This window comes from Mus musculus, chromosome 5, assembly GCF_000001635.26.
Source record: "Mus musculus strain C57BL/6J chromosome 5, GRCm38.p6 C57BL/6J".
NCBI classification, from domain to species: Eukaryota; Metazoa; Chordata; class Mammalia; order Rodentia; family Muridae; genus Mus; species Mus musculus.
In genome coordinates this window covers 72,806,399-72,830,964 of record NC_000071.6, presented here as the reverse complement: position 1 = coordinate 72,830,964, position 24,566 = coordinate 72,806,399, and the positions used below count along the sequence as shown (strand labels likewise).

The 24,566-nt window shown below is 43.8% G+C and overlaps 1 protein-coding gene across 9 annotated transcripts in view; it reads left to right on the top strand.

Annotated features, from left to right (window-relative positions):
• Positions 1-24,566, top strand: part of Tec (tec protein tyrosine kinase) — a 112,937-nt gene that overhangs the window by 37,690 nt on the left and 50,681 nt on the right. For 7 of the 9 annotated variants that reach the window (NM_013689.5, NM_001113461.2, NM_001113460.2 and 4 more), the window contains 2 exons: positions 5,835-5,921; positions 7,324-7,509. Coding sequence is in view for 7 of the 9 variants with exons in the window: in NM_001113461.2 (NP_001106932.1) it covers positions 7,372-7,509 (138 nt within the window). In the remaining 2 variants the exon portion in view is untranslated. Of the gene's footprint in view, positions 1-5,834; positions 5,929-7,323; positions 7,510-24,566 lie in introns of all 9 variants that reach the window. The other 2 variants (XM_011240719.3, NM_001113464.2) reach the window with 2 other exon arrangements.

The window sequence follows — 24,566 nt, the reverse complement described above, 5'->3', positions numbered from 1 at the left end:
TTACTTTCATTTCTTATATCAATAATGTTTAGCTAATTTATTATGAGCTGCCCCAGGTATTCAGTTTTATCTTCTACAAGAGCTCTTCCCAGGAACCTTCTAACTTGATCTTTTGAAGAGGTTGGCCACTTGGCTTGCTGCTGCCTGTCATTTATCTTGGAATTTCCCTTCATTATGATGGGAGATTGGAATGTCTTTTGCCTTTTTGTTTTTCTTTTTAAAAACACTTTTCTTTGGTTCTTTGTGAATTTCATCATGCACCCCAGTCCCCTCATCTCCCCCTCTCCTGTACCTGTCCTTCACCCTTGCAATTTCTCCCCACCCCAACAGAGAGGAAAAAAATCTCATTGTGGAAGCTGTAGTGTGTCACAGGGTACCCTTTTGTCCAACAGTTCTTTACTTGCAAATGTTCATTGCAATGACTTGTTGGTCTGGGACTAGGCCTCTGGCTTCTGCTACTCTATGAATACTGGAACCTCACTGGGATTCCTCTTGGATATCACATTATTGCCCTGTGTCTTGTAGATCTTATCGTTTTGGATCTGTAGAACTGGCCTGCTCATCAATGGGTAGATGTTGGGGTAGGCCAATTCAAAGCCCTGGATCTTCTCCTGAGAGATCAGTCTGACAGCTTTCCTGCTCACACCCTTTGGGCCAGCTCACTGGCAACCCCCACTCCTAGGGCCAGTTCTACTGTGCTGCCCAGGTGAGGGGCAGGGCCTGCCCTCCTAAGGGCTACAACAGGTGAGGGGCAGGGCCAGTTCTCCTGACCTGATGATCTTGGGGCCAGCTCTCCTGCCTGCCATAGGAAGTAAGGGATGGAGAAGGGGGCATTTCTCTTATGTCCATGTCACTGCCCAGCAGACAAATAGTGGAGCCAACTGTTCCTCACTCCCTCCCTCAGGCCAGCCTGCCTGCACCCCCACCACCAGTGTCAGCTCTACTATGCTGCCCAGGGGAGGAGCAGGGCCCACTCTCCCAAGCGCTTTATTTGGTGAGGGGCAGGGCCAGCTCTCCTGCTCTCATGATCCTGGGGCTAGGTCTCCTGCCTGCCACTAGGTGGTGAGGATTGAGGGTGAGGAGGGTATCTCTCCCTTGTCTATGCTACCACATGGGAGATGAGTGGTAGGGCCAGCTCTTCCACATGTGTATCTTTGGGTCAGCTTACCCACAACTTCTGCAATGTGCGGCCTGCTCTCCCCAGTATTAAAGTTGGCTAGGTGTGGGGGTCTGCTCTCTTGCTCTTATGCCCCCAAGACCAGCTCTCCCACGATGACCAGGTGAGGGGTGGGGCCAGTTCTGCACAGTCCTCAGACATCAACTCATCCCTAGGTGGCAGACCAGACCAGGGATGTCTGCTGCTATAGGGCCACAAACGCAGACGTGGCTCCCTGGTAATAGCACAGGCTAGGATGCCACCGCGGTCCCATGTGGCATCACCAGCTACTCACATTAAGTTCTTCCCCAGTACCCTTGCATCTCTGGTTCTGCTGCTCTTCATTGTGACCTCCTCTTTCTGTTTCTCTTTCTCTTCCATTTCTTCACTGTTCACTTGTTCCTCTTAGGTGGTACCCGGGGTCTCTGAGTGTCTGGGGTCATTATGCCCGCTCATGCATTACAGTATTAGGCAAGGGTCATCTCAGGCATGGTGTGGCACCCCCATGCCCCCCAGGCCTGTGAGGTGCCAGACTGGTGGTTATCTCTCAGGCTAGCTCCCCGTCAGGCACAAGTTGCCCCTTGTGAGGGGATCTGTCTTGGGCTCATTCCTGCCTGGGATCCAGGCAGGGTTCTTCTGCCTGTCTCTGGCTTGCTCCACATGCTAAGAGTCCATCTGGGCTTTCCTGGTACCAGACTGGAGGACAGCTCAGGCCAGCTCCCTGTCCGGAGCAGGAAGGTGGTTATCTCAGCCTCACTTCTTTCAGGGAATGTTAGGCTACTATTCAGATGTTCATAGGTCACATATGAATGCTGTATTTATGATCCTATACCTGTATTGACATTCTGCTGAGAATAGGACTTAAGTTAGCAGACTACTGTCTTCTGGTGGCTCTCCCTACATTTTCTCAGGTCTCAGTTTCCCCTAGGGGGAAACTCTCTGCTTCTGAGCTGCCAGGACTGTTGTGGTGACTGCCATTCGGAGTTTTGATCTTTTCTATTATTATTAGCTTTTAAGCCTTTTGAACCTTCTGTCTCTTTCCATAATTTTGAAATTTTATAAGATGTGACTTGGTTATAGTTTGAATCTGGATATAACCTTTATTTTGACCAAAAAAAAAAAAAAAAGCCTACTTTTTTGCTTTTTTTTTTCCCCCCATTGTTTTGTTTGGTTTTGCCCTTGAACTCTCAAGTTTCAGTCCCTGGGCTTCTGGGTGGGCCCTCTAATGCTATTGTGTTTTCTTCCCAATTCATTGTTTGTTTGACTTTCTGTTGTAGTTCGTGGGAGACTTCCTTAGCTTGCATTTTAACTCTCCTGAGTTTTTTGATTTCTACTGTGTTAATTTCCAGTGTCCACACCCCACCTCCTTTGGGTACTTTATTGTTTATTTTGCCTGTGTCACAGCCTTGTGTCATATGTGTTTGGTGTTAAGATCTCCCTCGAATTCCTTGGTGATCCAAACTTTCCTTCATTTTGTGTTTAGGGTTGGGCCTTTCTGGCGTCTTTTTGTACTCAGTGATCTGGATCGTGTGGCACGAGAGAGCCGAGTGGTCACACATTTACTTACATGTGCTCAGAGCCTTTCACATCAGCTCCCTTTGCAGGGTGGTACCTCTGCCTCAGCTCTTCATTTTTCCTGAGATAGATCCTGTCTTAAGTTTAATGAAACAACAACAACATCAGCAATAAAAAAGCAAACAAATAGAACTTTAGTTCTACCAAGCATTGAGAGTAGCTACCTATGACACAGAAAAGGGGGTATTTTTTTTAAATAGACCTGCAAAAAATTACCTTGGAGCTGGGCATGGTGGTGCAATGCCTTTCATGTTTGAGGCCATAGAGAGTTTTAGGTCAACCAGAGTTGCATAGTGAGACTCTGTTGTAGTTGAACTTTCACTACTTTGTGGGTTCTTCTTTCTCCCTCTGTTCTCCATCCTTTTTCCTCCCTTCCAGCCCCCTAGCACTAGATAGAAGAGAAAAAAGATAGAAAGGAAAGGGAACAAGCTTATCATTACACTACTTCCTGCAGATTAGGGGCATTGAGACCCTTGGGACAAATTTGATTTTCGCCATCAGGACATCTAATTTCTTCTTCTTTTTTGTGAACAACTACTTAACAAACCGTGACCGACAGCAACCAACCAACCATGACCAACAGCAACCGACCAACACCAACAACCCACTCTCAGGGGCCTAGCATTTTTATACCCTCTGAAAAGTCCCCAGAATTCCAAATATCACACAATGGCAGAAATTGTCTGCAGCTGGCAAAATCACGTGTCCTCATGAAGCAAATCACAGTCAGCTGCTGTGACAATCTGAGGCAACCCCCTATTCCAGTCCTGGGATTAAAACAAAAACATATTCTTACAATATTTGTGTGTTTTTAAAAGAAATCAAAATTCCCACTACACCCTGTTTCAGTCCTTTCCTCTGAAACATAATTCCTTCCTTTAAAGAGTTTTGAAGAGAGTTCAGTTGGTAAAGTCCTTGCCATGTAAGTATGAGGGGGCTAAGTCTCATTTACAGGCATCCATAGAAAAGGCACAGCAGGACATGCCTGCAATCCAGTGCTGGGGACACAGAAAGGCGTGCGCCACCACGCCCGGCCAGTTAATTTCTTAATAACAAGTAAATAAAATAGTTATTTTTGATGGACTTCCAGGAAGGAAGTGGGTGTTTTTTCAGCCCTTCATCTTTAGCTGAACTTTTCTAAGAGAAGAAGTGTACTTCCGTTAAACCCTTTGAGGGACAAAGGCTTTCGTTGGCTAGAATTTTCCATTGACCAGTGAATTATATCAAGACAGTGTATTTATGTGGGAAGAGCTCTTCATTTGGAACTAGGAGGGAATGTTTTTTTTCTGGTCTTGGTCTACATTACTTTGGGCAAGATGCTTTAATGATGTTTAACCTAGCCTTAGATTTTTAATTTGTGAGGCAAAGGAGATGATGTGTAAGATCCCTTCCAGCTCAGATGGTATGGACTATTAATATTAGTCTATTAGTCTCTCAGTAAATCAGATCGGACGATTCCTCCTCACCCTGAAGTCATTAAACAGACATTTTTCTTATCTTTGCTGTCTGGATTTTTGCTTTCAGAACTGCAGTTAGGACATGCTGTAGCCAGTGCCTTCCAAAGTCTGTGTACTGTGAGGCAACACTGGAGCTGCTTCCTGGATGAGAACTATGTGTTCTATACACGTGTGTCTAGAGCCTAGTCTGCTTTGCTCCTGGTAACCTTTCCTAAGTAGCCATTTTCTTTCCTTCCTGAAAATGTCTTTTTATAAAGATTTCTAAGGAAGTAGAGTTTGCATACCAGTAGTTTCTCAGGAAAACAATATAGAGTCTATCTATCTATCTATCATCTATAATCTATCTGTCTATCTATCTATCTATCTATCTATCATCTATATTTATCTATCTATCTATCTATCTATCTATCTATCATCTATATCTATCTATCTGTCTGTCTATCATCTATCTATCTATCATCTATATCTGTCTGTCTGTCTACCTGTCTGTCTGTCTATCTATCTATCTATCTATCTACCAATCATCTATCATCTATATTTGTCTACTATCTATCTATCTATCTATCTATCATCATCATCATCATCATCTATATCTATCTATAGTCTATATCTATCTGTCTGTCTATCTATCTATCTATCTATCTATCTATATCTATCATATCTATCTATCTATCATCTATATCTGTCTATCATCTATCTATCTATCATCATCATCTCTATCTATCTATCTATCTATCTATCTATCTATCTATCTATCATCTATATCTATCTGTCTATCATCTATCTATCTATCTATCTATCTATCTACCTACCTATCTACCTACCTACCTACCTATCTATTTTTGAGACAGGATCTTATTATGTAGCCCAGGTTTGGCTTGAGTCTTATGATCCCTTTTCCTTAGCCTCCTGAGGGTTGTGGTTTATTACTATACACCAAAATGCACAGGCCAAAATTGTAATATAGTAAGAGGACCAACTTAGATGCAAAGAGAATAAACTTTTTTTGATTGCTCATTTATGATCTACGTGGATTAATGGGTCCAGGTCGCAAATGTTTATCAAGCAGCTGGGTGGTAGGAAGAGGCACAAGGCTTCAGGTTCTTCTTTAAGAGAGTGGGACACAGTTCCACTTACGTGTAGAGTTAGGATGTCCAGGCCCCGCCGCAAACCTAGAAAATATTAAAGAAAAATGGGAGCAGAGCCTAGATACCTACCTGTATTTTAAAGCATTGTTTGGGTGATTCTAATGTACACCTTGGTAGATCAACAGCTAGGTGAGAAGTTATGCTGTGTCCATTAATTGTTAGACATGGAAGAATTTGACGAGCTTGGTGATGAACGAGAGAGATTATGAGCCCAGGTATTGGCAGGTTTTCATTAGCTAGAGACATGAGGAAGGGTTGTTTCAAGGAGGGGAGTTCCGAGTTGATGGAATTTTTATAGATGGAGAGAGAGGATTGGGGAGAGTTGCGGAGACCAGAGGCTGAATATCTTGAGGAGGGGTGGCCCTGCACGTCCAGGGGCTATTTTTGAGCAATGTTTGGACTGACTGGGGGAGAGTTGGGGGTAGCTATTGGATGTCCGGTTGCAACTGGATTGTGAGCATCTCCAGGGTCAGACTAAGTTTCGGCTTTATCCTGCAGGTGTCGGACGACACTGAGGACACAGAGGATGTCCGAAGAATGAAATGAGCAGATGGAACTTTGAAGGCTGAGTCAACGGGCAGAGGGGTAGGTGGTAGGTAGAGTTCAGTGGGGCAAGAGTGTGGGTAATGGGAGAGCAGTCGGGAAGGTGCTGCCATTGTCCAGCTATGAGCTCAGGATGCTGCGAACTGGGGAAATGACAGAGGAACTCAATGTAACTGTAACAGATGCTTGGATACCACATTCACAATAAGTTAATTATCTATATCTTATTTAAACTTCACACTGACCTTGCACACCCGACACACCTTATAAATCAAGGGGTGGATATTTGGAGGTTATGCTGTTAAAGAGACCCTCATAAAAACCAGAGGAGCCCGAGTGGTTGGTGGTCGTCAGAAAGAGAAGAACACGAAGTCACAAGATTGGAAGGAAGCATGGTGGAATTTTTTAGTAGCTCAGGGTCCAGTCGCAGGTTACATTATTAAATTGTGCTAAATGTGCTTCAAGAGACTCCTTTTATCTCTGTGGTTTGATTGTAATTGCTTCTTGAAAGGGCAGGGAACAGGCAAGGGAAAGAAAGCTACCCTTAAGTCAGTTTGCCTCAGAGAAGAGTCTGCAGGCCTCTTCTGAGTACCTTTGGGTTTTCAAGTGGTTGAGAAATATGGTTGAATTTTACCTCTCTCTCTCTCTCTCTCTCTCTCTCTCTCCCCCATCCTCCCTTCTTGTCCTTCCCTTCTTTCCTTTTCTATACCATAGTGATCAGAAAGACACATTTCAGGAGTTGTTTTTCCACTTTCCATTCTGGGGTTTTCTGGGGATTGAACTCGAGTCATCAGATTTGGTGGCAGGCACCTCTACCCATTAAGCCACCTTTCCAGCTCTTGTTTACATTTTAAAAGGCTCCAGGTACAGGACTGAGGGTCTTTGTATCCAGGCACCTTGTCCTGAGGAGGATTAGCTCTGACGAGGTGGACTTCTTTTCTCTTGTGGTCTGAATAACATCAATGGATCATGATGGTGTATTTATCAGGGGACTAGCAACAGCTTCCCTGTGACACCACGACGATACCAGATCAAGATGACATCTTCACTTACAGATGAGTGAATTGTACCCACTACCATGCTCGTTCATCGTTTAAATCAATTATGCTGTTTTGCATACCAAGATCTTGAGGTCTAAATCAACAACACAGGCAATGGAATACACTTTGCCATCTGAAGTATTTGTTCTCTGGAGTTCAAGTAGCAGAAGGTACTAGAGAGCTAAGGGATACTGGGAGAAACAGAGGCAGACATGTATCACCATCGTTATCATGGCCATCATCATCATCATCGATCTTGATTAGATTTTCCTAGGAAATGGCAGGGCAGGATGGAGGCTGAGTCAGAGAAGAGCTCTTTGCCTTGAACAATCTGCATTAGGAAATAGGACATTATGAATTAGGAAATTAACACCACATCCTCACTGTTTATTTTCTTACCGTAGAATCCGGAGATCGTCAATGGCAGGAGAAAGAGCAACCAGAAGACCGAGATGAATTTCAACACTATCCTAGAAGAGATTCTTATTAAAAGGTCCCAGCAGAAAAAGAAGACATCACCCTTAAACTACAAAGAGAGACTTTTTGTACTTACAAAATCCGTGTTGAGCTACTATGAGGGTCGAGCGGAGGTAGGAGACAATCGCAGTCTACTCTGTTGTTTTCAGCGTTGACACTGTTGCTCTCCATTGAGTTAATGAACTTGAGCTGTCATTTTGCTGTCATTGAGATTTGGGAGCTGAGATTTAGCATGTGATAGAACGCAGCACGAGTCTTTCATTATAGTTTAAGATAGGTAGCCATCCATTTGGTGGCAGCTCTCGAATGAATTAATCTGCCAGAGAAAATCCATTCCTGTATTTTATAGGTCCTTATAGAATTTATTAGGCATATTCAGCACTCGGCTTTTCCCCACAAACCGCCATATTATGCATCAAAGCCCAAGCTACTTTGTGTGAACATTTCCTCACCACCTGCAGCTGATCAGTTATTTGGTGAACCATTTATTGCAGTCGATCTACTGAAGGGGAATCCTTCAGCTCTCGATGCTAAGCATCTACTGTGGTGTTTTTGATGGGGTTAGGGAGACTAAAGAACCATATGTTTACTGAGCATCTGATGTGGGATGTTGAGGTACAGTGGGCAAGACAGTGTTGGTTAGACAGCGTCTGGCTTCCCACAAGGAATGTGAGTGAGTGGCTATCTCTGTCTGACCCAAGTTAAAACCTTGCCATGGTGGACATGATATTTTCTACTACTGCCATAGTCTTTTCTGTTAGAAGTAATTTTAGGTTGTAGAGAATGGCTAGGAACCGGATTTCCCTTGACAATGTGCTAGAGCAAATGTGGGCAGGGTGAATGCCTGGTGGCCCTGGTGCTTGGACTGAATTGTGACTATTCCTATCAGCTGCTGATTTACTTGTTTTGTGGTTGTTTTCTTCTTCCGTGTTTTGGTTCCAGTGATTTATGCAGAGTGGCATTGTTTCTCCTGAACCAGTCTTCCTTCTCCTGTGGTGTAACACTATGACCAGCGCTGATCTCAGGTTCACTCACCATTGGACCATGTTCCCTTAACTATAAACCCCTGCAAATGCTGACAACCAAAGCTTCGACACTTTTAATTGTAAAACTAAGGTTGAAGCAAGACCAAGCTCACCCTTCATTCTACCCATGTCCAATACATATGTATGTGTAACGTGACTAGTTATGTCAGGTGCCTATTGAGAACTGTCATAGTATATGATATGCCTCCTACATTCTCATGTTATCCGAGAAGTTCACAAACCCAAAAGAGTTTCAGATAAGAATTGTTTCCAGAAGTAAAGATTATTTTAAAATTGCAAACATATTTGGAGGGAGAGATTGGTAAGTTTTTGCATTTTATGGCAATGATTTGTTATAACTAAAATTTACCATAGTAAATCCAGGAAAATAGACATAAAACAACACAAGTGGTAAAAGGCGGTAACAGGTAGTAAAGGTACCAACCCCAAACGTGTAGAAGCCTACACTGTCAACTTAAATATGGAGTGATGCCATTACAATACAACTCAGCGAGGGCAGAGAGATGGCTCAGAGGCTAAAAGCACTGGCTGGTCTTTCAGAGAACCTGTGTTTGATTCTCTGCATCTGCATGGATGCTCACAGCCAGCTCCAACTACAGTTACAAGGAGTCTGATGCCGTTCTGTGGGAGCAGCACATGTGAGGTGCGCAGATACACATACAGGCAAAACACCATACACATAAGGAGAAAATGTAACACACTGGCCAACTCACTCTGAAGATCCTTAGTATGCGATTGGCCCTTGATATCTGTGAGAGGGCTGGCTCCTTTCACCACCTCCTCAGATGCTAAAATCTATTATGTAAAAGAGTGAAACATTTGCATGTAACCTGTATACAACCTCTTATGTATTTTAACTTACCTGTATATTGCTTATAATATCAGATATAATATTGATGCTATAAAACTACTCATTCTACACTGCTTAGGAAATCATACGAGAAAAGACGTATACGTTCGAACAGATGCAGTTTCCCTCCATGTATTTTCCAGGGTTGGTTGATTCTATGGACTCAGAACCTATAGGTGTGTAAGGCCAACTGTGCAAAGTTCAAAGTGTCCTGATTGTTTAAGCAGAGAAAAGACAGGGGAGCCCCTCGAATTTCAGATCCCAGTCCACTGTCTGAATGTGAAGCAGCTTCAGTGGTTGTAAGAACTGGAAAGAGTGGAATGATGTGGTTGTCCAAAACTTAGAACTCCCTCTTCAAACCCTTATTCACTGCCCTTGTTTTTTCTGGCTGTCACTCACTGGCCCCGTGACCCCAGCCACTAGCCGAGTTCCTTTCCTGACGCTCCACTCCTCTAATGTGTGGGGTGGTGTTTGGATTGTTCATGCTTTCTGCTGTCGTGGGTGGCTTGTTGTTCATTAGTGAGTTGCTTCTTCAGCTGATCACAGGTTTGTTGCCTCTCACAGTAAGAAGTGAAATAGTCACCAGGGGTAGGGATGCTGTAGCCAGGTGGTAGAGTGTGTGCTTAGTATGTGCTTAGCATGTACCAAGAGATTGATTAGATCCACATACCTAAGACAACAAATACTTGCTATATTGAATTATAATTTAAAGATAAGAATCAGAATTCTTTAACTATCTGTACTTCTAACAATACTGGGCAGGTTTTCAAATGACTCCTCTCTGCCTATTATCTAGAAAATCCACGAAGCCCTTCATACTGGAGTTACTTCCCTGTTTGTGGGTGTGTGTTCATTTCCTGTTTGCAGGGATGAGTCGTCTTCTTTTTGTCTCCCTATTCTTAGAACCACAACTCAAAAAGTCCAGTGAGGTTGGAAGCCCATGAGAACGTTGAGTTAGAAAGTAAGATTCTAGAGTTGGGCTGAAAACCACTGGAACCATTTGAGAAGTTTAAATTGTCTGTAGTTCTTTTGTTTTCAAAACAAAACAAAGCAAAGCAAAACAAAACAAAACACCAAAACTAATGGACAGTGAAGAGGCTGCCTCTTGCTTTAGTAGTCTCCATTCTTAGTTCCCTCATGGCCATTGAATGCTTTTAATGGCAACCCTTTCTTTAGTCTCTGTACCCAGCTCCTGTGACATGATGGCCAGAAGCCTGTCCTGAAACTGTTCCTTGCTAATCCACTCTGTGTGCTTTTCAAAGTGTACTGAGAAAGTTTGTTTTAGATAGATCTTCAGAAACCCAGTTAAATTATCACATTGGAAAACTCTCGGGCCATTCGTTTCTTCAGTTTGCGTCTCCTCTCTTCCGGTGGCTAGTTTGTTCACGTTTGCGCATGTTCCAGGGAACTGAGGAAACAGAGAGCTTGACAGCTTATGTTACCCAATCTTACAATAACACAGACCATGGTGCGTGGTGCTGCTTTCTACTTAGGGAGCTAAATGCCTGATGAGATAGGCCCCTTGATTTCCTGGGGAGGCTCCATTCAATACGGGGACACAAGTCAGGGAAGCACAAGACTGGAGTTTGTTGAAAAAGCAAATAAACAAACAAAACCTCCCAAACCCAATGGCAATAACAAAAACAACAACAACAACCAACAATAAATCCTGCTGAATAATGGTAAAGACTAAAGTGTGGATACTTCATTTCTTCTTAGAATGGGGAACAAAATACCCATGGAAGGAGTTACAGAGACAAAGTTTGGAGCTGAGACAGAAGGAAGGACCATCCAGAGACTGCCCCACCTGGGGCTCCATCCCATATACAACCACCAAACACAGACACTATTGCATATGCCAGCAAGATTTTGCTGATAGGACCCTGATATTGCTCTCTCTTGTGAGGCTATGCCAGTGCCTGGCAAATACAGAAGTGGATGCTAACAGTCATCTATTGGATTGAACACAGGGCCCCCAATGCAGGAGCTAGAGAAAGTACCCAAGGAGCTGAAGGGGTCTGCAACACTATAGGAGGAACAACATTATGAACTAACCAGTACCCTCAGAACTGTGTCTCTAGCTGCATATGTAGCAGAGGATGGCCTAGTCAGCCATCAATGGGATGAAAAGCCCTTGGTCTTGCGAAGATTATATGTTCCAGTACAGGGGAATGCCAGGATCAGGAAGCAGGAGTGGGTGGGTTGGGGAGCAGGACAGGGGGAGGGTATAGGGGACTTTTGGGATAGCATTTGAAATGTAAATGAAGAAAATATCTAATAAAAAAAGAAGTTAATAAAAAAAACAAACATAGATTAAAAAAAGAAAAATGTTGAGCTGTTTAGTAAAAGAAACCCAGTACTATGTGAATTTTGCAACAATTATTACTAAGAAAGCAGGAGACTTTAGTTGGACAGCAGCTGGTTTGCTGGCTGCAGTACTGTCTGATACAGCACAGAGTCTATAAAGTCAAAGGGGCCAGTGTGACAAGCCAGGTGTCCCCTCCCTCCCCTCCTCCCAGTCCCACCCTCCCAACCTCTTCCCCCCATTCTGCCTGCCTCTTCTCAGAGAAGGGTAGCCTCCCAACCCTGGCTACCAACCCACCCTGGCACATCAAGTCACATCAGGACTAAGAGCATCCTCTCCCACTGAGACCAGACAAGGCGGCTGAGCTCGGGGAAAGGGATCCACAGGCAGGCACCAGAGTCAGAGACAGCCCCCCTCCAATTGTTAGGGGACCCACATGAAGACCAACCTGCACATCTGTTACCTATATGTAGGGGGCCTAGGTCCAGCCTGTGCATAAGCAAGCCTTTCTTAGCTTAGCATTCTCAGGCACACTGGTTATAACTTTTGAAACACTGACTACGTGCCAGACACAGTGCTAAGTACTTTACACACACGGGCTTCTTTGCTTTCATTTCAGAATGAGGAACCAAGGCAAAGAAAGATAAAAGGCCTTGCATAAAGTGTGCCATGCTAGAAGTTGCATATTCTTACAAGAAATTGCAGGGCTGTTTCTTCAAAACCTATCTTTGAAACCATCTTGCTACTCCGGGAAAAATTAGAGTAGAGTAGAGTAGAGTAGAGTAGAGTAGAGAGAGAGAGAGAGAGAGAGAGAGAGAGAGAGAGGAAGGAAGGAAGGAGAGAGAACTGTTATAACCTGTAATACAGATAAAATTTAATTTGAGTGTATTTTATTATTTTCAGTTACAACTGTTGTGAATTTTTTTTTGTATTAAAAAAAAATTCACACTGAACAGGATATTTTTTTGGTCCTGTCTGCCTCTAATTGGATCTTCTAAAATAACACTTTCAGTTTGTATATGAAGTTTAAAATTATCTTATGTAGATTGAATCTTTTATATGCTTAACTTCATTTTCATCTCCATTTTGACAGCAGCACAGATCTGAAATGAAAGGCTCAGAGTCTCCCAGAGTGGTAGACAAGAACAGGCTCTTGTGCCAGGTGGATGGTGTCATATCACCAGGTTCCATGGCGACAGGGGCTCTGGGGTTGGCACCCCTAGCTCACACCTAAGTATCTATTACTTTCCTTGGGTGGTTCATTTGTTGTAAGTCAGTGGTAATAGGGTTGCCTGGTAAATTCTAGAAAATTCTCAAACTTCAAGAAGAGGTTGTGGGAAGTTGTGGTTTGGAATGAAGTCAGTTCCTAATAACCTAGGGACCCACTCTGTAAGCATTATCTCTGACGCTTGCAGGGCTGAAGCCTTTATCAGCGAGTATGAGCTCCGGCAGTGGGTACATGTTGCCGCACTGAAGGGACATCCTTTGGGGCTTTCCCTAAAGAAGTGGTTCCGTACCAAAGCTCTGCAGGGGCCGGGTATCTCAATGCAAGGGTTAACAGCTTGAGAAGGAGAGGGTGGTTTCTCTGGTGAGGGCTCTGCTCTGCAGGGCAAGGGTTTCCCCAGTGAAAGTTCTGCTTTGGCAGGGGGAGGTTTCCTCAGTAAAAGCTCGTCTTGGGCAAAAGTGTTAGAGCTCTGCTCAGAGAATATCCTTACAGGCTCGAGCCAAGGAATACCACAAAGCCGGTCTCCATGGCAAAGCTCACTTGTCAGAGATTTATTGGGAGGGAAAAACCCAGGAGGGGAGCTGCCTCTGTTGGGGGAGAAGCGACAGGGAACCTAGCAAAAGGCAGGGCTTATTATACAGGATTTCTTTTTTTTCTTTTTTTTTTTCCTCCTTAAATGAGATTTAGAAAACATTTAATAAGATGTTTACATAAATCAGTTTTTCAAGTTTTTTTTTTCTTTCCATTTTTTATTAGGTATTTAGCTCAGTTACATTTCCAATGCTATACCAAAAGTCCCCCATACCCACCCACCCCCACTCCCCTACCCGCCCACTCCCCCTTTTTGGCCCTGGCGTTCCTCTGTTCTGGGGCATATAAAGTTTGCGTGTCCAATGGGCCTCTCTTTTCAGTGATTTCTTGGGGACGAGATTTCCAGGTTGGCGATTTCCAGGGTGAGGATTGGTGGGATTTAAATGTCTGAGCTTGGGCAAGCGCTGGGATTGGATTGTTGCGTTTTCCTGTTTGGGGATTGGTGGGTTTCTATTTCTTGGCTTTGATCTTGGGCTTGGAGTCAAGTCAGGGTCAAGATGTTTTTCCTTTGCCCTTTGACCCTACACAGATTCAGAACTGAGTCCTAAAAATTGTAGCTCAGCCAATTGGTGTCTAGTGAGTGAGGCTAACCGAAGTTCAGATTCTCATTCTTGTACGTTTCTAGTGTGATACGTGGTGCTCGAGGTATTGGGATAATGAAAAAGAAAGCCTTTGTTTGCTTGCTTGCTTGCCTGCCTGCCTCCCTCCCTCCCCCTTTCTCTCTCTCTCTCTCTCTCTCTCTCTCTCTCTCTCTCTCTCTCTCTCTCTCTCTTTCAGCTTCCTGAGAGCTGGGGACAGGGATCATGGCTCACCCATCTGTTTACTGCTGAGGGTTTTGCACGTGTGGATGCTCAGTATGTGATGTGATACATAGTTAAGTGGATTGCAGATGAGCTGGGGAAACCTTTACTCAGGAAGCAAGTAGAGTGGGATTATCCATGACCACCAGATGTTTGATTCGGTCTTTCACTGAGATTCCCTGACAGGAAATGAAAGCAATTAGTTATAGCTCTGACATCACAGACTGTTGAACATCTTGGAAATCTTTTATATTCTAGAGGGCATCCTGGGTCATATGAGGGTTGTTTTCTTTAGCTCGGCTTGGAAAGCTAGAAGCTCTTAGCATCACAGGGATAAGAGCCACCAAGATGAATGCTTCTTCCTTGTAGGTTAGTTCATCACCAGGTGGATACCTCAGGCATACAGGCCTTCTAGTCCCTTTCCAAAAGTTTGCATCTCATAGCACCTCATTGCATGCTGGGAAGTTGGTGTGGCATGGGATAATAATTCATTCTTACTGCAGAGGCTCTGGAAGCATTTGCATCACGCTGTAGAGCTATTGCTGTAGATGTCAGAGCCCCCTCATCCCAGGGTTGCAGCAAACACTGTATGACTTAAATCATGAATGGAACCATTCCTTAGTTCTTCCCTACACATACATATTTCTGATAAGGCTTAATGTAAATTTTATATATAGAAAGAGATTACTAATATTTGGTAGCAAACAGAATTAGCTGTATCATTACATGAAAACTCATTTTTCTTATTGGCATTTGAGCCTCTCTGTTTCTGAAATAAAGTGGAGTTATACCAACTTCTCGTTTCTATTTTACTTCCCTTTCTTCTGTCTGGTCTTCCATTTTTGAGTTTTGTTTGTTGTCTTCTCCTTGATACCTGATCTGCCTCATTAATTATTTGAAAATGACAAGATATTAGGTCAGAAGTCATAGGACTGACATTATCTTAATTTGCTAAATTAATTATCTTCATTGAAAACATTCCCCCCTTTTCCTTAGGATGCAGAGGCCTTTTAAAAGGGTTTATTTTATTTTAGTGAGTGTTTTGCGTGCATGTGGGCATGTGTACCATGTGTGTGCGTGGTGCCTGAGGAGGTCAGAAGATGGTATCAGATCCCCTGGAACTGGAGTTAAAAGTGGCTGTGAATCACCTTGTGGGTGTTGGGTATTGAAGTTGGGTCCTCTGCAAGAGCAACACGTGCTCTTAAGCAATGAGCCATCTCTCCAGCCCCAAGGTGGACATCTTTTTATACCCACAGAACAATGGTACAGAGATAAATATGCAAACATTGCGGCAGAGTCTGTAGTCACGTATCATTCAGGTGCCCAACGTCTTTACAGCTGTTTCTCTATCTTCTTCCTTCTTCACCCCAAAGTCCAGGATATAATTCATTAACACATTAACTTAGTTGGCCCTAAAATTGTTTTTTAGTGCTCTTGATGAAGGAAAAGAAACATCTGTAGAACACAAGTATATCAAAGATTCCCAGTGAGTACGTATACCAGGGCCCAGCAAAAAATCACCTCAGGTTCTCGTGCTCTGGAAAGATTCAAAGATTCACTCATTTATTTTTTTTTTTCAGTTGTGTGCATGTGCCTGTGTGAGATACTGTCCACTAAGTGCATAGCTCCCCGTGGAAAACAGAGGACACTAGGTCCCCTGGAGCTGGAGTTCCAGGTGGTTGTGAGCCTTCTGATGTGAGTGCTGAGAACTGAACCCAGGTCCTGTACAAGAGCAGTGGTTACTCTTAAGCTCCGAGTCATCTCTGTACCCTAAGATGCTCGCTCGCATCCTTATGCTCCATGTCTTTGAGGATGGATGACCTCCTTCTTCACAAATTTATTGTTTCAGCATGGTCTGCTAGGATGTTAAAAAAATCAGTTGTTATTTTTGCCAATTTCCTTGATGTTTTATTATTTTGTGTCAAATCAGTCCTGGGGTATATGAAAGGCTTTGTATAAAGAAGAATATAGTATCCCCAATGTCTAACCAAGCAAAAAGGAAACCTGATCAGAATTTAATCCTCTTAGAACTTTAGGTAGGGACAATAACAAAAATATCTGAGAGCAGGCTGTGGTGGCCGTGCTTCACTGGTTATGTGTGGTTTAAGAGAGACAAGGGCTATAAGAGAGATCAGCAGTTTCCCTCAGAAGTGGTATTGTCTGCTTTAATTTATTTATAAAACTTAGCTCTCAGCAGTGCTTAGCAATATCAACAAGACAATTTCCATAAAAGTTTTCTTCATTGAAATTTCACAAGCCTTAGCTCTCAGCAATTTTTAGTGGTAATCAAAAGTCAAGCTTGCATCAAAGTTTTATTTAGCTCTTTTTTCCCCCACTGAATATATTCAACAGACTGTGCTGGAGGGACCGAAGGCAATTATAAAAGGTTGGCTTCCAGAAAGCTTGGGAAGTAGCGCAGTTGAAGTCAACTGGTTCTCCCCACCTCTCTCTTCCCATCCATCTGCTTTGAAGTGACTGACTTGTCTTTGCCACGCTGTAGTCAGCTTCTTATAGAAGTTTCTTTCCTAAGCATGCTGATGTCACAGTCACAGTTTATGCGGTGAGCATTTTGTCTCTGTTGGACCAGGAACTGCCAGGCTTAGAGATCCTTAGAGCCCTGGAGTTGCTTCCTTGAAATTTCATTTTCCTCTAAATGTCGGTTGATAAGAATAGGGATGATGCTGGGAGATAAGCATGCTCAAACTCTCGAGCACGCGCGCGCGCGCGCGCGCGCACACACACACACACACACACACACTCTAACCTCCAAAGCATACACACACACAGAGGCACATACACCCTATCCCCCAACACACATACATACATATAGCCTATTCCCCAAAAGACCCGCATACACATACCCTATCCCCCAAAACACACATACGAGAGAGAGAGAGAGAGAGAGAGAGAGAGAGAGAGAGAGAGAGAGAGAGAGAGAGAGAGAGAACAAAGAATAGGAATGGTTGATCTTACTTGGAGACTGTTTAAAAAGAGATCAAATTTAGGGAATGGATATGCTTTAGCTACAAACACAGAAATTGTGATTTTTAAAAATTTATTATTTATTTATTCACTTTACAACCCAATGTTGGCCCTTCCTCTCCTCCCAGTTACCCCATCATGCATGTCCTCCCCCCACATTCCACCTTCCTCTTCTCTTTTGAAAAGGAAAGGCCCCCCCCACTGGGTGTCACCCACCCTACTCACACCCCCCTTTCCCCCACAGTTTTCTTTGATGTATAGATAGGGGTTGGGAAAGGTCTGGCCTTCCAAGACCAAGCACATGAGAATGGTTAAACAGAGAGAAGACACTCTGTGCATAGGGGACAGCATGTGCAAAGGCCCTGAGAATAAAACTGGGCTTGGCGAGACTAGAACTTTTATGGTCCCAGACCTGTGTGGATGTATATAATAAATAGTGATATGGAGGGATAGTTGGTGTGTCATAATGAGTAATTATACATTTTTAGAGCTTGAAGAGACTTTCAAAAATGGCCTCCAGGTGTTCCAGTTTGGGAAACTGAGGATAAAGAGAAGATTTGCTTCAGGTCACCTGATTAACTGGTTAACTGATTTCCAGCCTAGACAGAAAACCCCTCGTTTTCTGATTACACCACCTCAGTTCAGGAGAGGATGTGTGTGGGTTGTGCAAACAAATGAAAGCACTCTACCGTATCAGATAACCGCCGTGTGAAGTTAGAGCAGATCCCAGCAGCCTCAGCATCTCACTCGGGGGAAGAACAAGTGACTGGTGGGGCTCTGGGTTCCATCCCAGCTCCAGGTAGGAGGGTGTGTGTTCCTGCTTTCCCTGACCAGCTAGCAGTACATAGTGGTTTCCCAAACTGTTGTTGGATAACTTAAGCGTGTCACAGAGTAAGTACTTCACAGTATTAACTCAGGACAGCGTCTGCTGTTTATGACTGCAGGGCTGTGATCAGAAAGTATGTGGGGAAAGCAGAAATATCATTAGACACCGTCACGTAGCTGCCCTTTTCATTTAGTTCCTTTTTATTGTTTTTGAGGACATCTATTATTTATATTAAGAAAGGTTTTTTAAAGCATTTACTGATGTTAATCTCTCTCCGAGTAAAAAGTGGACATTATTAGTATATACCAGAAGACATACATGACAGAAAAAGTAGACGTTATTATATACCAGGAGATGTCACATGACAATTTTAAAAAGTGGACATTATTATTATACACCAGGAGACATCACATGACAATTTGAAAAAAGTGGAACTACCCTTTGAATTGTTTTTCACAAGTAGCAAAGTATAAGCAGAAGGGGACTTAGAAGCCTGCGTGTCACACAAAGTGACCTCAGTGGGGTGGATTGTTTTAATTTTATCAGGAAAATCCTAACACTGCTAGCTTTGGGCTTTGTGAGTAGACTGTACATCCAAGATAAATGTTGAAGTTTAATAATTACCAATGACAACTGTTATCTATTTCTTAGACCAACTTTATGTTTGTCTTTTTTGCTTTTAATTTTACAGTTCTTTTCTTTGTATGTACCCCAGAGGTGTCTCAAAGACAGGATGAGGTCACTATGTAGCTCAGGCTGGCCTTGAACTGCCCCTCCTTGCTGGGTTACAGGCATGAAATACTATTCTTGGCTTAACCTTTTTTTTTTCTCTTTCTCATTTTAGAAAACAATCGCCAAGATTTGCAAATAAATACGTTTGTAAGTTTCCCCAAAGAAAAATTGTTCAGAATGTGACAATATAGTTGTTTATCCAGTAAACAACTGACAAAGAAGCTTTACAGACTCTCTAGTGCTTTGTAGTCAGTTGTGGGGACAGCATTTCCCCCATTATATGGTATGCGAAAACAACAACAACAACCAACAATGCTTCCTATTCCATCTTTATTCCTAGATCCTTTGTGCAGAGCCACCTGCACTCACTGCTGCAGAAGGCATGCAAACCAAGCCTTCCCTTGCTGTCCAGACTGCAGCATGCACCCTCACTGAGGGTGGGGCGTAACCTACTGGTAGCAAGCACCATCATGTAATATATGGGGTTTGGCTCATTTTCCCAAGCACAGTGGCGGGCCAGTCAGTCGGTACCAAACAGGGGAAGCAGACTTATTAGAGAGTAAATTCTGGCTCAGCTCAGCTCACAGTCTGATTGAACCCCACTAATAACTGTAGGCTTCTGCTAGTTTCTCCTGCTGTCTGGACCCCATGGGGAAGGTAACCTGGCCTCCTCTCCTGCAGTTTCTGTTCCCTGTCTTTGTTGGCAGGGTTGTTTACAGATGCTGTGGCTTTCTAATTAGGCTGGATTCTTAGCTTTCCAGATGTGCTATGGTGCCATTGTGCCTACAGGAAGGGTTCAGGGTTCCCTTCTATCCGTAAATTGGTTCTGGAGATCGATGGAGACACAAAGGTTCTGCGTGTGTCCTGGTGTGGCTCCGTCTTATCAGCTTTCCCATAAATTATGCCTGTAAATTGCCCACAGCATTGTCACGCGCTGTTTCACAAGTGAAGAAAGAACCCAGGACAGCCAAGTCAGGTGCACGCTCATTTGAGTACATGCTTCAGGATGTCTTATCTCTCTGGCTAGCACCCTGACTGTGAAACCACACTGTACTACTTTCCACGCAGGGGGACTTCCATACACATCTTCACTGACCACCTAGCCACATGGGCTTCCTTCTGCCTCACTTCCCTTGGCTCTGTGTCTCAGGCCTCGTAAAGGGCCACCTTTGCCACCCATTTACCCCTGTTTCTTCCTTAAGGCACTGTGGGAAGTGATGGCTACCTTATGATTTAAGAATATTAGAGCCAATGTCTACTTGCATTTATTGATGTGTCCATTTGAGCATTTTTCCTCCTAGGTTGTCTGTCTTTCTTTTACTTTTTTTTTTAATAAGATATAGGATATGTGTTCTAAATCAAGATATCACCATATACACCATATATACACAAGGATATATGTTTTATGCTTGTGTTTGTGCTTGTCTAGTCTCTTCTTCTAAAATTAAATTTCAATTTATTTATTTATTTGGTGTGTATGTATGTGCGAATGCATGTATACAGTTCTTCTTCCTGCAGTAAACTAGGCATAGCCTGAATTTACTATTGTAACCATTTGGAATGAGCCAGTGACAGAGATGAGTTATATAAAAGCCACAAGAATTTAGTTTCAGAACATTTTCATCAATCCAAACAGAAATTGTCCATATTTTAAAACAACAACAACAACAAACTGAACACGATTCCCCTCTTCTCCCACCTCCTGGCAACCATCAGCCTGCTTCCTGTTAAGAAGGGCTTCTACTCAGTTGATTATGTAAATAGGATCACACCAGTCATCTTTGTTCCTGGCTGCTTTCACTAAGCATGATGGTGTCAAGAGACATTCGTGTAGTGTGTGTTTCTATTTCACCCCTTCTTCTGGCTGCATAGTACTCCTCTGTATGGATGTACCACATTCTATTGTTCTTACGAATAGATAGATGTTAAGATTCCTTCTCCATTTTGGCTACTGTGAACAGCTGCTATGAATATTCATGTTTTGTGTAGACATAGGCTTTTTACTTCTCTTGTGTACAGAGGGCTACACTGCTCTGCCTTTGAGAAGCTGTGTTTATTTGTAGTTTGTTTGTTTGTTGCTAGTCTGTCTTTGAACTTGTGGTCCTTCTTCCTCTGTATTACATCGGTGTATAGCGAATCCTCCATCACTCTTGGCTCTGGTGTACTCCTGGCCTTCCCAGTGGCCAAGAGGTGGTGTCTCACTGTGGTTGCCTTGGGCTGACGTTGAGAGTCTTTTCACATACCTTAATTTAAAAAAAAAAAGAATATAGATAAAACTTGTCTGGCAGGACTGGTGCCCTCCCACCCTCAAAGAAGGTCTGCTCATCAATATTAAGCAGCTGGGGGCCCCGGTTTTTGGCTTTGTGAGATTCTGTTGGAGTAAGCATTCCCACTATGTCTTCTGTCTGCTGTCCAACATGATACTGAGGACAGTGCTAGGTAAGGCTGTTCTCATCAGTAGCTCCAGAGCAACAAAGGAGGGGAAGGGAGGGTGAAGGGAGCTGTACTGAGGCTGCCTGGTTGTGCGTGCAGGACAGTGCAAAGCCACACAGAGTACCATTCACACAGTAGTCAGAAGAGAAAAGGATTTAATATTTACTATTGACCCCTAATCTTTAAACACTGTCTCTTGAGGCATGCTGTACTGTTGTAAGAGAAATCCAAAGCTGAGGGGACTTAATTAACCAGCCTATTGGCTCCCAGCTGATTAGTGTCAGGATTTAAATAACCCAGATCTTCCTTACAGCAGGGCTCTCTCCTGTTCATCAAGTATTATGGGTTGGAGTTTTCTTAGTCCACCCTCTGGCTTGGTGATTTGCAGATTCACAAGATTTAGCACATTGCTGTGTTCAGAACTGTCATTTGTTAAGTGAAAAGAGGCAGAGCCACATGAAGAAAGGGGGAAAGACTTATACAGTGAAGTCTGCTAGGAACCCTGGTGTGAGCTTCCAAAAGTCCTCTTGCAGGGGTATGCTTAATTAACCCCAGCAGTGACTGTGGAATTCGCTGTGTCCGTGCCTTCTTCATTGTTTGCCTTCAATTCCACATTTCCAGGGAAAAAAAAGCAAAACTTCGGTTTTTATAAACTGAGCCCAGTGAGTCAGTCAGGGCTGGGAATGTGACAGTGTCCCCAAGCCTTCTCAAGAAGAGCTGCCCACCGCAGTGTGTTGTTTTCTTCACAGGAACCAGATTCAGAAGGGGTGAACTGGCAAGAGGAGGGAGCAGGTCTTTGTTACCATCTGTAGAAAACTGGATGTTGTATGGTTGTCTAAACCCGCCTGCCCCAGTCGAGCAGATGTGCGCACATGCGCAGCACCTCTTGTACAGAACGCAGTGGCTGCTTGGAAGTTTCTGTGGCGTTCCTTCCAAGTCTGATGAGTTCTGACTGCCCAGTGCAGATGGCTCCGAGTGGCTTCAGAAGCCTGCCTCTGGAATCTTGGTGACTTTCTCTCCCCAACCCGAACCGCCCCCCGAAAAGGCTTTTACCAGAACAGCTGAGCCCTGCAGTTTGTGTTCCAGAACCCCAGACACCCTGTCTCCTCTGATTCACATTTTACGCTGTTGAAGTTAGATGAGAAGCATTTTCCTCTGCCTGGCTTCCTTTGTGTCTGGGTCACGTGCAGAGGTGACTGAGGTGTTTGTGGGTGTCCAGTTGTGGGTGCACATTCCAAACACTCTTCTGGGGGTGGGGGGAGAGCTGTTCTGGGAGGAATCAGCCCTTGTGCCTGGAGGCTTCTCCCTCTAACGAATTAGCCTCAAACCGAGGGAAAGGACACACTGGCTGCTACCTGCTTCTCAGTCCTCAAGTCAAGGGAAGAGTTCTTTCCTGCTGTTTTCTTGGTTTCTGCTCCGTTGGCTCCTTCGGTGTGAAGGCTGGAAGGTGTGAGAGTTGGGCAGAGCAGTTTTTTTGGCTGACTTACAAAAAGCACTGGTCTTGACACCCAATGGTTCTTTGCACTTACTGTTTTACCCGACACTGAGCAGGTAGATGCATCAGCGCCCCGAGATGATGACAGTTACAACTTCATGGGGGTGGGGGGAGGCGGGGTGGGAGCTGGGCAGGGCACTACATCCGACCACTTTTCTGTAGAGCACCCTGGCTTGAATGAGCCTCCAAGGAAAGTCAGTAACATTGCTGATATGAGGTCTCAGGGTGCCGGAATCAATTTTAGTTGTGAGCGCTTGTATTGACTTAAGACAACAAAATGCTTCACACTCTCCATCCCATTCCTTTGAGACTTTAATAATTATGTTCAGATGGAATTTACTGTGTAGCATTTTTAATCAGTAACGAACATTTTAAGGTTATTGTTTGAAAGGATTATCAGTGTGTGTGTGTGTGTGTGTGTGTGTGTGTGTGGTGGGGGATGGGAAGAAACAATCTGTCCACCTTCAACAAACCAGTGAACTCTGAGGCTCATTCCAGCTGTCGCTCATACTGGCTCAGTGAACTGAACACTTGGTCAGATGCGCAAGAATAATTTTCATTGTTTCTCCTACCACAAGGATCACCCACAGTCTTCAGCCAGGTAGAGGCCAGAGTTGTAAAAACCAATTTAAATATATTCCTGGGGTCCTGAAAAAGACTTCTGTGTCAGCTTAAGTTTATGTTGTAGGAATTGAAATTTTAGCCATAGTTTTTAATTTTGTTATCTTCTATTTTAAAAAAAATATTTTATTATGTATTTTCCTCAATTACATTTCCAATGCTATCCCAAAAGTCCCCCATACTCTCCCCCCACTCCCCTAACCACCCATCCCTACTTTTTGGCCCTGGCATTTCCCTGTACTGGGGCATATAAAGTTTGCATGTCCAATGGGCCTCTCTTTCCAGTGATGGCGGACTAGGCCATCTTTTGATACATATGCAGCTAGAGTCAAGAGCTCCAGGGTACCCCGGAGCTCTTGTTATCTTCTTGATACTTATGAGAATACATTAAGTCTTCCTGTCATGTGCTTTACAAAAAAAAAAAAAAAACAACAAAAAAAAACCAACAAACCATACTTTTTCTTATAGCTGGAGACAAACTTTCACTCTTGTTTGTAGCCTAGGTTGTCTTTGAACTTGCTTCAGCTTCCAGAAGACTAGGAACCCAAGTATGTGTCACCACCCCTGACTGGAAACCATTGCTCTTAAGAACTTTGTCTTCGCAGATCTCCTAATTCTTTACTCAACCCCCCCCCCCAACAAACTTTTTAAAAAAAGAATTATTTATTTATTTGTTTATTTATTTATCTCATGTATATGAATACACTGTAGCTGTCTTCAGACACACCAGAAGAGGGCATCAGATCCATTACAGATGGTTGTAAGCCACCATGTAGTTGCTGGGAATTGAACTCAGGACCTCTGGAAGAGCAGTCAGTGCGCTTAACCACTGAGCCATCTCTCCAGCCCCTAACAAACTTATATATACCCCTCCACCAGCCCTCACCAGAAACAGAGCACTGAGAGCTTCCTTATCTCCTTACCCCCTTTTGGGGGTGGATAGGCAGGGTCTTACTATGCAGCCCTCGCTGGCCTGAAACCCTGTAAGTGGGCCAGGCTTACCTCAAACTCACAGAGATCTACCTGCGGCTGCTTCCCAGGTGCTGGTGTTAAAGCCATGTGCCACCACGCATGGCCCCGTCCCTTCATCCACTTTCTCCATCTGCCTTGAGGCTCTCTGGGTCCTTCCTAGCTCCCTCACTGTCAGCACAGCTGGAGGAAATATCCTTGGACCTCCTCGATGGCCCTGACTCTTTGTGCAGCGAATGATTGGCAGTGTCTGCCCATGCGAGTTCCACGGACCTTGATCTGGTAGCTCCTTTTC